The 14373-nt window shown below is 53.6% G+C and overlaps 1 protein-coding gene across 1 annotated transcript in view; it reads right to left on the reverse strand.

Annotated features, from left to right (window-relative positions):
* Positions 1–638: 638 nt before the first annotated feature.
* Positions 639–14373, reverse strand: part of LOC116952936 (uncharacterized) — a 72889-nt gene continuing 59154 nt past the window's right edge. The window contains exons 7-8 of the mRNA XM_032972678.2: positions 11987–12093; positions 639–6307 (exon numbers count right to left, since the gene is read on the reverse strand). Coding sequence (XP_032828569.2) covers positions 5646–6307; positions 11987–12093 — 769 coding nt within the window. The 3' untranslated portion in view covers positions 639–5645. The remainder of the gene's footprint in view (positions 6308–11986; positions 12094–14373) is intronic.

Genomic DNA, 14373 nt, shown 5'->3' on the forward strand with positions numbered 1-14373 from the left:
AGTCTGTGGATCTCTGCTGCGTGAGTATGCGGGTCTCTGTGTGAGTCTGGATCTCTGTGTGAGTCTGTGGGTCTTTGCTCTGGAGTCTGTGGGTCTCTACTCTGTGGGTCTCTGTGTGCGACCTTATATGGAATAGAGATACACGAGAGATAAAGCTGGGAGGGCTGGAGACAAGATATACAGATAATTTAGATGAAAAATCCATTTACATGAGAGCGAGATAGCTGCTAAAATACAGACCAGTGAGATGACAGAGCGATGAAGATGCCTCGCTGAGTCTCAGCACTCCCTTTCAAGGAGGGCCCTGCTACCACTGGGATGTGTTGAGCCACGAATCCCATGAGGCTTTGCGAGGGAGCAGAAAACCGGACGATCCGGGGGGAAACCCCAGCACAGTCCGGTGCCACACGAGGTGAAGTGACACTCAAAGATCCACACAGATAGCTTCAAGAATCATCTGCTGTACTTCCATCTCTTGCAGTGCCCCCCCCCCCCCCCCCCATCGCAGTAAACGCCTACGGCACTTGGTACGCACAGCCAGTAGTCGCATCCAGGCAGGTGCAGTACTCTTAAGCAGGCTCATTTCCTGCTTCGCCTCCAAGATGTTTAAGCGGGGATCAATTACCCATCAGACGGGCCCCTGAAAAACCACGTTCAGTTATTTATTGTGATTAAATCATTAAATATACAAAAAGAAAACGAAACAGGAGGTGGAGGGGAAGACGGGGACGTGGCTGTGGGGGGGGGGGCGCAGAAATTGCAAAACTAAACATTAATTAACATCGATAAACTCGTTACAATTACACGGCGCTCCACTCTCGTACGGCTCCAAGTGAGTTCAGTGTGCGTTGTTGATGCTGGTGATGTCATTGCTCTTGTTCACTGTTGTTGTTGTTCATCGTCATTGTTTGTTCGTCGTTATTGTTGTTGATTGTCATTGTTTGTTCATCGTTATTGTTGTTGATTGCCATTGTTATTTATCGTTCTTGTTGTTTATGTTGTTGAAGCCATTGTTGTTGTTGTCAATATATTGCTTTGATTCATAACATCATCATCTATTCGCCATCGCTTCCTTCCCTATGCCAGACAGTGAAAATGTTGCGTGGACAAGCACATAACACTTCAAGGTCTCCATCATCATCATCATCCGTCTGGCTTTAAGTCTTCCTCCCAGTTAATGTATCAGTTACTGTACTCAGTTTACGTACTTAGTTGACGTATCAACACTAGCACACCAGATACTAACCCTACTCTTACTCAGTTGATGTACTCTGTTGACGTATCAACACTAACACACCAGATACTAGCCCTACTCATACTCAGTTTGTGTACTCTGTTGACGTATCAACACTAGCACACTAGATACTAGCCCTACTCATACTCAGTTGATGTACTCTGTTGACGTATCAACACTAGCACACTAGATACTAGCCCTAGTCATACTCAGTTGATGTACTCTGTTGACGTATCAACACGAGCACACTAGATACTAGCCCTAGTCATACTCAGTTGATGTACTCTGTTGACGTATCAACACTAGCACACTAGATACTAGCCCTATTCATACTCAGTTTGTATACTCTGTTGACGTATCAACACTAGCACACTAGATACTAGCCCTACTCATACTCAGTTCATGTACTCTGTTGACGTATCAACACTAGCACACCAGATACTAGCCCTATTCATACTCAGTTTGTGTACTCTGTTGACGTATCAACACTAGCACACTAGATACTAGCCCTAGTCATACTCAGTTGATGTACTCTGTTGACGTATCAACACTAGCACACCAGATACTAGCCCTATTCATAGTTTGTGTACTCTGTTGACGTATCAACACTAGCACACCAGATACTAGCCATACTCATACTCAGTTGATGTACTCTGTTGACGTATCAACACTAGCACACTAGACACTAGCCCTAGTCATACTCAGTTTGTGTACTCTGTTGACGTATCAACACTAGCACACTAGACACTAGCCCTACTCATACTCAGTTTGTGTACTCTGTTGACGTATCAATACTAGCACACCAGACACTAGCCCTAGTCATGCCCAGTTTGTGTACTCTGTTGACGTATCAACACTAGCACACTAGACGCTAGCCCTAGTCATGCCCAGTTTGTGTACTCTGTTGACGTATCAATACTAGCACACCAGACACTAGCCCTAGTCATACTCAGTTTGTGTACTCTGTTGACGTATCAACACTAGCACACCAGACACTAGCCCTCGTCATGCCCAGTTTGTGTACTCTGTTGACGTATCAACACTAGCACACTAGACACTAGCCCTACTCATACTCAGTTTGTGTACTCTGTTGACGTATCAACACTAGCACACTAGACACTAGCCCTAGTCATGCCCAGTTTGTGTACTCTGTTGACGTATCAACACTAGCACACTAGACGCTAGCCATACTCGCTGTGTATGGGTCCAAAGTACCGACAACTGAGGCCCTCACCTCCACCGACCCGCAGTGATCTGGCTAAGCACCTGGCTAAGCACCTGGTCACACACCTGGCTAAACCAACAAAAACACAACTCCTTACAAACTTTGAGCCCCACCCTCGTGATCAACGCAGCGTGAGAAGATGACGGTTGGTGTCGTTGTTGTCGTTGGTGTCGTTGTTGTTGTTGGTGTCGTTGTTGTTGGTGTCGTTGTTGTTGGTGTCGTTGTTGGTCGTGTTGTGGTCGTGGCCTAACCATGTTCGCGACCACTCGGGGTCTCTGTGAGGATGCTAGCAGTGACCTTCTGGGGGGAGATCCAGGTCGGGTTCATGCAAAATATTCTCTGCCCGATCGCATCGGATCTCTCCCCACGCCCCTTGTGGCATAAGTTCGTTTTAAAAAGACAAAGTTCCAAAAGCATGTTTTTACACATGCGCTGGCAATCATTGGTGACGATGACGCTATTGTTGTTGTGGGTTTTACTTTCTTGTACAAGTGTCTTTCTTCATTATTTTTCAAGATCTGTTTTGTTTTTCAAATTACACGTGTTTGTTGCGGGCGAGTGGAATTCGCGCCACCGTGATTGGCTACTCACAAAGTGGAGAGAATGAAAATTCAAATCTGCATCGTTGGTATTGGGGGAGGGGCACTTTGCGAACAGGAGGCAGAGCAAACTATCCAATCAGACACTAGCCCTACCCCTAACCACACTATCCAATCAGACACTGGCCCTACCCCTAACCACACTATCCAATCAGACACTGGCCCTACCTCTAACCACACTAAGCCCATCAGTCACTAGCCCTACCCCTAACCACACTAAGCCCATCAGTCACTAGCCCTACCCCTAACCACACTAGGCCATCAGTCACTAGCCCTACCCCTAACCACACTAGGCCATCAGTTACTAGCCCTACCCATAACCAGACTAGCCCATCAGTCACTAGCCCTACCCCTAACCACACTAGGCCATCAGTCACTCGCCCTACCCCTAACCACACTAGCCCATTAGTCACTAGCCCTACCCCTAACCACACTAAGCCCATCAGTCACTAGCCCTACCCCTAACCACACTAGCCCATCAGTCACTAGCCCTACCCCTAACCACACTAAGCCCATTAGTCACTAGCCCTACCCGTAACCACACTAGGCCATCAGTCACTAGCCCTACCCCTAACCACACTAGCCCATTAGTCACTAGCCCTACCCCTAGCCACACTAAGCCCATCAGTCACTAGCCCTACCCCTAACCACACTAGGCCATCAGTTACTAGCCCTACCCCTAACCAGACTAGCCCATCAGTCACTAGCCCTACCCCTAACCATACTAGGCCATCAGTCACTCGCCCTACCCCTAACCACACTAGCCCATTAGTCACAAGCCCTACCCCTAACCACACTAAGCCCATCAGTCACTAGCCCTACCCCTAACCACACTACCCAATCAGTCACAAGCACTACCTCTAACCACACTAAGCCCATCAGTCACTAGCCCTACCCCTAACCACACTAAGCCCATTAGTCACTAGCCCTACCCCTAACCACACTAGGCCATCAGTCACTAGCCCTACCCCTAACCAGACTAGCCCATTAGTCACTAGCCCTAGCCCTAACCACACTAGCCCTACCCCTACACACACTAGCCAACTAGAAACTATCCTTACCTCTAACCCTCTAACCGTAACCATACCAGTCAACCCCCCCCCCTTCTCCCCCACCTCCCCTCCCCCCATATGTTTGGTAACTTGACAGCGCCGCGTGTCGCTCGTCAATTCTGAGCGAGTCTTTGTGGCGAAGAGTCCCCGACTCAACTCCTCCGATGACGCAAGTGGTCCGATGCCAAACATTTGAGGCCCATTTCACCGCTTACTAGAGACGTGCTCCACATTTTCGTATCGGTTCGAAATATATATAAAAAAAATCGGGTCCATAAGTGCAATTTAGAGCCATTATAACTGTTTTATTTTTTTGCTTGTTTCTGATTTGTCAAAAAAACGGAAGTGACGTCACTAGCTTGGCAAACACTCACGTGCTTTCTTGCCTCAAGGTGCTGTCACAATGGATGGGGTGAAGTCACTATCGTGAGCGCAGACGCGTATATTTTTTTACTTTTCGCACATTGGGGAAATGTTCTAAAAAAAAATAACAAAAAATGTTTTGATCCTACAATATTATTTTATTTAAATCCGAAATGTTAAAATCCTGAAACTCATCCCTTATACCGCATATCGATTTTCAAAGCAAAAATTGAGTAGACGTTCGTTTTTCAATGTATGAATGGTCTGATTAGCGTTGAAAATCAGTATACGGTTTAAAAAATATGTATATATTTTTTTTTAATCGGCAGCCTACTGCGTACATTGGTGGCGTTGGCAAGTATGACAGATACTCCTTTTCCACTGGCACATCTGAGCCGAGCCAGTACGTGGCCAGCACGGTACAGGTGGTGGTTTTTCCACTGGCAAATCTGAGCCAAGCCAGCACGGGGGGCGGGACTCATGGTTGGTGGTGGCGGTTGGTGATTGCAAACCGGAACCAAACCCGTGCTACGCTGGCCTCACAAGAAGACATCTGAATCCAGCTCGGGGCCGAGCAGGGCCAGGGGGCGGGGTTAATACTTTTCATTGTTAATACGTCGTGAGGGCATGGCGTCACTCTTACGTCGTCCACGTGCATCTTCTACTCGCTCATTGCGCGTGACGTCATTAGCAGCGTGGCTTGGCTTCTTGCAGTGGAAAAAAAAACAACCTAGCCCCTCCCGAGCCGTGCCGGGCTTGGTTGTGGCAGTGGGAGGAAAAAATGAAAGCTAACAGCGTCCACAAAACGTGACACAATCGCAATTATTTTTACACTCATTACAATTTCATTTCGCTCGCAGCCACTCTCCGACCCCAAAATTGTTTTCAACAGAAATAAAATAAACCAAAACCGCTTCACGCGACACGAAATAATCATCCTGCTGATGAGACAACTGAGTGTCGACGCCGGGATTCAGAGTTCTGCGCGTATCGACGCTGTGATGAGTTGCACCCCGCACCCCCACAGAAGGCCATGCGTGGGCCTCACGCGCGGGGTGGGTGTGGGGCTGGAGGAGACATAGGGCGATGGTAGCCGGTTGGTGGTGGGGGGTGGTGCAGAGAAGGAGGCGGTGTGCTAATTCTGCTCGCGCTCTTTGGCACCACGGACGAGTTCACGGGAAGAAGGAGCAGAAGTCTTTGAGGGCGGCACCGTGCGCTGCGTGCTGGGCCATGAGACAGGGCAGCGCCGGCTGGAACGATGCCATGGAGGCGCCGTCGTCCGCCGGTGCCACGTCCTTGCGGCTGATGCTGCAGGCGAGACCCAAGCGGGGCAGCCCCAGGTGCTGCAGTCCGGCACGAGACCCGTGCAGGGCTAGCGCGCTCGCAAAACTGTCCGTGCACCCTCCTGCTGCTGCTGCTGCTGTCTGCCCTCCGACAGAACCACCTCCTCCTACTCCTGCCCCTCCTGCGCAGCAAGAAGCCAGGCTGGAAAAACGAGGTTGCTGTTCGCCGTGAGATGGACCGTGCTGGTGCGCGTGGTGGTGGTGATGGTGGTGGGCGGCGAGCAGAGCTTGGTGCTGCTGCTGCTGCTGTTGCTGCTGCTGCTGATGCTGCTGCTGTTGCTGCTGTTGTTGCTGGTGGTGGTGATGTTGGGCGGCGGCGGCCGCGGCGGCGGCGGCGTGGTGATGGTGGTGGTGGTGGGCGTGCGGGTGTGGTGAGCCAGCCATGTGGACAGGTCCCATCGTGGGCAAGAACATGTGGTGGTGGTGGTGGTGGCCCGGTGGTGGTGCTGCTCCAAAGCCGGACGCCATGAGGGAGGCGTCCAGGAGGCTGGCTGCTCACGCCGGCACAACAACAACAACATCATCATCATCAACAACAACATCATCAGTTGCAGCAGTATCTTGGTCATCATCGTCATCAGTGTCATTATTTCCATCATTGACAGAATCTTCATCAGCAGCAGCATCGTAAACAATCTACTGATTGATTTTGGGTCATATCGCTGCGTGAGTAAAATGCTTAGAATCAGAAATGTATTATCCGAGTAATTAACCCATTGAGCCTTTCCGGATTTTTATCAAGTGTGGATGCGTGTCGTCCACCCTCATCCACCCGGAGCAGCCAATTAATAAAGTGGCCACGTGATGAACAAACGTGGCCAATTTATTGCCGCTGCAGTATAATTAGCAGCAGCACCCGTGCGGTGTTGGAGAGCGATCCACACGCGTTTAACAATTGGGTAGTCCGACGTTTCGCTGGCAGTTGCAGCCAGCATCAATGATCTATAGAATCATCATCAACAACAACACTTTCAATATAATATTATCCATCATCATTCATAGTATAATCATCATAATTACCACCACCACCATCAGCAGCAGCAATACATTTGTGATGGGCCAAAATCATTATCCTGATCCACAAAATCAATACTTTATCAAGAATCATCATCATCATAACCTCGAACAGCACCATTCTCGTTATCAGCAACAACTGTAACAGCAGCAGCAATATTATTGTCAACATTTCTATTGTAACTACGATTAATCACTGTATAACAAATAAAATGTGTTCCTGGGTAGTAAGTGTTATTTCGTAATTTATTTTGCCTCAAAGGTATATAAAATGGCTATTATTCCCCACAAAATTTGCTTTTGTGACCAGGACAGTGATATTTTGAAATGTACATATTTTCAATGAGAAAACGCGGTGTGCATTTGTGTCATTCCTTTAACTAAAGTCCTGGTCACAAAAGCAAAGCGTGTGGGGAATAATAATATCCATTTTCTGTACTTTTGAGGCATGATCAATAAAAAAAAAATTAACACTTAGTACCCAGAACAAAAATGGTGTTACATAGTGTATAATCAGCATCATTAACAGGAACATCATGACGATGAGGATATCACCCGCTACTGAATGTTAGCTATGACCGTGAATCGAACTTACAAATCGCTGGGTTCGTTGCGTGACGTGCAAACCACGGCGCCACCACCCCGCGCAATGCATTGCGATTCACGTACACACAAAGACAAAGATCCCCCGTATAGCCTTCGACGGCCCGTTGGGACAAGTTCTTTTAGGGAGCGCCTGTGATATGGGCCGTCGAGCACTACGCCCGGCCGCCTTTGTCTTCCCAGTGCTGATGGTTACGCAGCGGTACTAATTTCAGCCGAAGCCGACCTTCGCAGGTTCCGATGGAGGCACGGAGGCCCGGTTGAGCGGCTCAGGATAATCGCCACTGACGTTGCCCGCGGAGGGGACATCGAACCCTGCGGTCGCTAGGGCTGTCTGAGCGCGGGGCGCCGACCACTCCACCACCGCTCCACCGAAATGAAGTCGTCACTTTGCGACAACTGAAGTCTCGGGGTGGCGCTAGGGCGGACAACTCACTCAGACACGCGCACAGAGGCACACGCGCGCACAGACTCACACACTCACACACGCGAGGACTCCATTGTTTATGATTCCCTCTTCAAAGGCCCCCAGATAAGAGTGGCCGTGGGACTAGAGTTGTTTTGGCTGCCTGAGGATTTTGGGAGGAGAGTGGTGCTTGCTAGGGGAGGTGGTGAGAGTTGGTGGGTGGGGAGGTGGTGAGAGTTGGTGGGTGGGTGGGGAGGTGGTGAGAGTTGGTGGGTGGGTGGGGAGGTGGTGAGAGTTGGTGGGTGGGTGGGGAGGTGGTCAGAGTTGGTGGGTGGGGAGGTGGTGAGAGTTGGTGGGTGCGTGGGGAGGTGGTGAAAGTTGGTGAGTGGGTGGGGAGGTGGTGAGAGTTGGTGGGTGGGTGGGGAGGTGGTGAGAGTGGGTGGGGAGGTGGTGAGAGTTGGTGGGTGGGTGGGTGGGGAGGTGGTGAGTGTTGGTGGGTGGGTGGGTGGGTGGGGAGGTGGTGAGAGTTGGTGGGTGAGTGGGGAGGTGGTGAGAGTGGGTGGGGAGGTGGTGAGAATTGGTGGGTGGGTGGGTGTGGAGGTGGTGAGAGTGGGTGGGGAGGTGGTGAGAGTTGGTGGGTGGGTGGGTGGGGAGGTGGTGAGAGTGGGTGGGGAGGTGGTGAGAGTTGGTGGGTGGGGAGGTGGTGAGAGTTGGTGGGTGGGGAGGTGGTGAGAGTTGGTGGGTGGGTGGGGAGGTGGTGAGAGTTGGTGGGTGGGTGGGGAGGTGGTGAAAGTTGGTGGGTGGGTGCGGAGGTGGTGAGAGTTGGTGGGTGGGTGGGGAGGTGGTGAGAGTGGGTGGGGAGGTGGTGAGAGTTGGTGGGTGGGTGGGGAGGTGGTGAGAGTTGGTGGGTGGGTGGGTGGGGAGGTGGTGAGAGTTGGTGGGTGGGGAGGTGATGAGAGTTGGTGGGTGGGTGGGGAGGTGGTGAGAGTTGGTGGGTGGGTGGGGAGGTGGTGAGAGTTGGTGGGTGGGTGGGGAGGTGGTGAGAGTTGGTGGGTGGGTGGGGAGGTGGTCAGAGTTGGTGGGTGGGTGGGGAGGTGGTGAGAGTTGGTGGGTGGGTGGGGAGGTGGTGAAAGTTGGTGGGTGGGTGGGGAGGTGGTGAGAGTTGGTGGGTGGGTGGGGAGGTGGTGAGAGTGGGTGGGGAGGTGGTGAGAGTTGGTGGGTGGGTGGGGAGGTGGTGAGAGTTGGTGGGTGGGTGGGGAGGTGGTGAGAGTTGGTGGGTGGGTGGGGAGGTGGTGAGAGTGGGTGGGGAGGTGGTGAGAGTTGGTGGGTGGGTGGGTGGGGAGGTGGTGAGAGTGGGTGGGGAGGTGGTGAGAGTTGGTGGGTGGGGAGGTGGTGAGAGTTGGTGGGTGGGGAGTTGGTGAGAGTTGGTGGGTGGGTGGGGAGGTGGTGAGAGTTGGTGGGTGGGTGGGGAGGTGGTGAGAGTTGGTGGGTGGGTGGGTGGGGAGGTGGTGAGAGTGGGTGGGGAGGTGGTGAGAGTTGGTGGGTGGGGAGGTGGTGAGAGTTGGTGGGTGGGTGGGGAGGTGGTGAGAGTGGGTGGGGAGGTGGTGAGAGTTGGTGGGTGGGTGGGGAGGTGGTGAGAGTTGGTGGGTGGGGAGGTGGTGAGAGTTGGTGGGTGGGTGGGGAGTTGGTGAGAGTTGGTGGGTGGGTGGGGAGGTGGTGAGAGTTGGTGGGTGGGTGGGGAGGTGGTGAGAGTGGGTGGGGAGGTGGTGAGAGTTGGTGGGTGGGTGGGTGGGTGGGGAGGTGGTGAGAGTTGGTGGGTGGGTGGGGAGGTGGTGAGAGTTGGTGGGTGGGTGGGGAGGTGGTGAGAGTGGGTGGGGAGGTGGTGAGAGTTGGTGGGTGGGTGGGTGTGGAGGTGGTGAGAGTGGGTGGGGAGGTGGTGAGAGTTGGTGGGTGGGTGGGGAGGTGGTGAGAGTTGGTGGGTGGGTGGGGAGGTGGTGAGAGTTGGTGGGTGGGTGGTGAGAGTTGGTGGGTGGGGAGGTGGTGAGAGTTGGTGGGTGGGTGGGGAGGTAGTGAGAGTGGGTGGGGAGGTGGTGAGAGTTGGTGGGTGGGTGGGTGGGTGGGTGGGGAGGTGGTGAGAGTTGGTGGGTGGGTGGGGAGGTGGTGAGAGTTGGTGGGTGGGTGGGGAGGTGGTGAGAGTTGGTGGGTGGGTGGGGAGGTGGTGAGAGTTGGTGGGTGGGTGGGTGGGGAGGTGGTGAGAGTGGGTGGGGAGGTGGTGAGAGTTGGTGGGTGGGTGGGTGGGGAGGTGGTGAGAGTTCGTGGGTGGGGAGGTGGTGAGAGTTGGTGGGTGGGTGGGGAGGTGGTGAGAGTTGGTGGGTGGGGAGGTGGTGAGAGTTGGTGGGTGGGTGGGGAGGTGGTGAGAGTTGGTGGGTGGGTGGGGAGGTGGTGAGAGTGGCTGGGGAGGTGGTGAGAGTTGGTGGGTGGGTGGGTATGGAGGTGGTGAGAGTTGGTGGGTGGGTGGGTGGGGAGGTGGTGAGAGTGGGTGGGGAGGTGGTGAGAGTTGGTGGGTGGGTGGGTGTGGAAGTGGTGGGAGTTGGTGGGTGGGGAGGTGGTGAGAGTTGGTGGGTGGGGAGGTGGTTAGAGTTGGTGGGTGGGTGGGGAGATGGTGAGAGTTGGTGGGGAGGTGTTGAGAGTTGGTGGGTGGGTGGGGAGGTGGTGAGAGTTGGTGGGTGGGTGGGTGGGTGGGGAGGTGGTGAGAGTTGGTGGGTGGGTGGTGAGAGTTGGTGGGTGGGTGGGGAGGTGGTGAGAGTGGGTGTGGAGGTGGTGAGAGTTGGTGGGTGGGTGGGGAGGTCGTGAGTGTGGCTGGGGAGGTGGTGAGAGTTGGTGGGTGGGTGGGTATGGAGGTGGTGAGAGTTGGTGGGTGGGGAGGTGGTGAGAGTGGGTGGGGAGGTGGTGAGAGTTGGTGGGTTGGGAGGTGGTGAGAGTTGGTGGGTGGGTGGGTGGGGAGGTGGTGAGAGTTGGTGGGTGGTGAGGTGGTGAGAGTTGGTGGGTGGGTGGGTGGGTGGGGAGGTGGTGAGAGTTGGTGTATGGGTGGGTGGAGAGGTGGTGAGACTGGGTGGGTGGAGAGGTGGTGAGACTGGGTGGGTGAGGAGGTGGTTAAAGTGGCTGGGGAGGTGGTGAGAGTGGATGGGGAGGTGGTGAAAGTAGGTGGATGAGTGGAGAGTTGGTGGGTGGGGAGGTGATGAGAGTGGGTGGGGAGGTGGTGAGAGTGGGTGGGGAGGTGATGAGAGTGGGTGGGGAGGTGGTGAGAGTGGGTGGGTGGCGGTGGCATTGGCGTTCTGTGTAACACGATGAACGTTGAGCATCGTTGGAGAGAATACAAGTGACAGAACACATACGCAGGCGATTCTCCTCCTCCCCATGTGTGTCTCTCTCCGCGTAAACAACACAGACCCCTTGTTTTACTCATCCCATCAGCCACGCGACCTTCTGCGAGTGCGAAACCAGTGGTTCTTAACCCGGGGTGCACGCACCCGCTGGGGGTGCGAGATTCCCTTTCTGGGGGTGCAGGACCACGGCCAGATTATTTTATCAGGTAAATAATCGAAAAACGCAAATTAAGCACGGGCGCTTAAGTTACAACTTACTTTGTTCCATCAAACCCCTCTGTGTATGCACTTATGAACATTGTACATTGTTTAACGATTGCGAACCAAAGGGGGGTGGGCAAGGCTTCAGTAAAGGTCAAGAACCACTGCTGGTTAACCGGCAGCAAGTTCGACATGGGGTCCGGTGATTTGGCTCGAAGATGGGGAAGAGTGGTGGTGGTGGTGGTATTGGTGAGAATTGGTTGTGGTTGGTGGTGGCTATGGGGGATGGGGGGGGGGGAGTAAAGGGGAGTGGGGGAGGCGTGAAAGGCTATGGTGGTGGTGGGGGGCAAAGGGGGATGGGGCATGGGGGAGAGAGGGGGGGGGGGTGCATGTTAGGGCAGCTTGTGGTGTGAGTTAGCGGTGCCGGGTGGTGGTGATCGTGGTCGCTTTGGATTGTTGCGGATGAGTTGGCCTTGCCGAGGGGAAGGGTAACGGGGTAGTGAAGGGGGGGGGGGGGGTAGTAGGGGAGGGGTAGGAGGGGAGGGGCTGCTCCCACCCACCTTGAGTGGCGTGGAGGCGCCCACCCGCCGCCGCTTCCTCCAGGGAGAGCGCGCGCCCAGGAGGTCGCCACAGCGTGTAGCTGTCCATCAGCGCCTCGAGACCCGTGCTGCACACACAAAGACAAAGATCACCCGTGTAGCCTCAACAGACTGTTGGCGGGGGGGGGGGGGGGGCGAATGCAGTTGGCGAGCGAGCACTTATGAAGGCCGGCAGGGTAACACGAAGGGGGGTGGGTGCCCAGCACCGCGCCCGGCCGCCTTTGTCTCCCCAGTGGCGATGTTGACCGCACCGCACCAGGCACTGACTTTGGGCTGAGTCAACCTAAGCGAGGCCCAGGACCGGTTCAGATAATCGTCACTGCCGTTGGCCGTGAGCTGGGCTCGAGCTCGTGTGGCCGGGTCCGTAGCCCAATCGCGGTAACCGCTACCCATATTTACATAATACACACACACACGTGTATATTAATGTACATCATATATTATAGCGGGCCAGATTTGGGCACCAAATTAATTCACACCGACGTCGTATGTTGACGCTTAATCGGCGTTCAATGCATTGATGAAAAGTCTTAGGACGGGGGGGGGGGGGGTTAGCGAACCTTCAGCTCCGGCACTGCATGCGGCTCTTTAAAGTGACTGCCTCGTGACAGTCGTGACAGTCGTGACATTCGTGACAGTTGTGACACTTGTGACAGTTGTGACAGTCGTGACATTCGTGACAGTTGTGACACTTGTGACAGTTGTGACAGTTGTGACAGTCGTGACAGTCGTGACAGTTTTGACAGTCGTGACAGTTTTGACAGTCGTGACAGTCGTGACAGTCGTGACAGTCGTGACAGCTGTGACAGTTGTGACATTCGTGACAGTCGTGACAGTTGTGACAGTTGTGACAGTCGTGACAGTCGTGACAGTTGTGACAGTCGTGACAGTCGTGACAGTCGTCACAGTTGTGACAGTTTTGACAGTCGTGACAGTTGTGACAGTCGTGACAGTCGTGACAGTCGTGACAGTTGTGACAGTCGTGACAGCTGTGACAGTCGTGACAGTTGTGACAGTCGTGAAAGTCGTGACAGTCGTGACAGTTGTGACAGTTGTGACAGTTGTCACAGTCGTCACAGTTGTGACAGTCGTGACAGTCGTGACAGTTGTGACAGTTGTGACAGTTGTGACAGTCGTCACAGTCGTCACAGTTGTGACAGTCGTGACAGTCGTGACAGTCGTGACAGTTGTGACAGTCGTGACAGCTGTGACAGTCGTGACAGTTGTGACAGTCGTGAAAGTCGTGACAGTTGTGACAGTCGTGACAGTCGTGACAGTTGTGACAGTCGTGACAGTCGTGACAGTTGTGACAGTCGTGACAGTCGTGACAGTCGTGACAGTTGTGACACTTGTGACAGTTGTGACAGTCGTGACAGTCGTGACAGTTGTGACAGTCGTGACATTCGTGACAGTTGTGACACTTGTGACAGTTGTGACAGTTGTGACAGTCGTGACAGTCGTGACAGTTTTGACAGTCGTGACAGTTTTGACAGTCGTGACAGTCGTGACAGTCGTGACAGTCGTGACAGCTGTGACAGTTGTGACATTCGTGACAGTCGTGACAGTTGTGACAGTTGTGACAGTCGTGACAGTCGTGACAGTTGTGACAGTCGTGACAGTCGTGACAGTCGTCACAGTTGTGACAGTTTTGACAGTCGTGACAGTTGTGACAGTCGTGACAGTCGTGACAGTCGTGACAGTTGTGACAGTCGTGACAGCTGTGACAGTCGTGACAGTTGTGACAGTCGTGAAAGTCGTGACAGTCGTGACAGTTGTGACAGTTGTGACAGTTGTCACAGTCGTCACAGTTGTGACAGTCGTGACAGTCGTGACAGTTGTGACAGTTGTGACAGTTGTGACAGTCGTCACAGTCGTCACAGTTGTGACAGTCGTGACAGTCGTGACAGTCGTGACAGTTGTGACAGTCGTGACAGCTGTGACAGTCGTGACAGTTGTGACAGTCGTGAAAGTCGTGACAGTTGTGACAGTCGTGACAGTCGTGACAGTTGTGACAGTCGTGACAGTCGTGACAGTTGTGACAGTCGTGACAGTCGTGACAGTCGTGACAGTTGTGACAGTCGTGACAGCTGTGACAGTCGTGACAGTTGTGACAGTCGTGACAGTCGTCACAGTCGTCACAGTCGTCACAGTTGTGACAGCTGTGACAGTCGTGACAGTCGTGACAGTCGTGACAGTTGTGACAGTCGTGACAGCTGTGACAGTCGTGACAGTTGTGACAGTCGTGACAGTCGTGACAGCTGTGACAGTCGTGACAGTTGTGACAGTCGTGACAGTCGTGACAGTTGTGACAGTCGTGACAGCTGTGACAGTCGTGACAGTCGTGACAG

The sequence above is a fragment of the Petromyzon marinus genome, chromosome 49, assembly GCF_048934315.1.
Source record: "Petromyzon marinus isolate PM22_M1 ecotype Great Lakes invasive population chromosome 49, UKy_Petmar_22M1.pri1.0, whole genome shotgun sequence".
Classification (NCBI taxonomy): domain Eukaryota; kingdom Metazoa; phylum Chordata; class Hyperoartia; order Petromyzontiformes; family Petromyzontidae; genus Petromyzon; species Petromyzon marinus.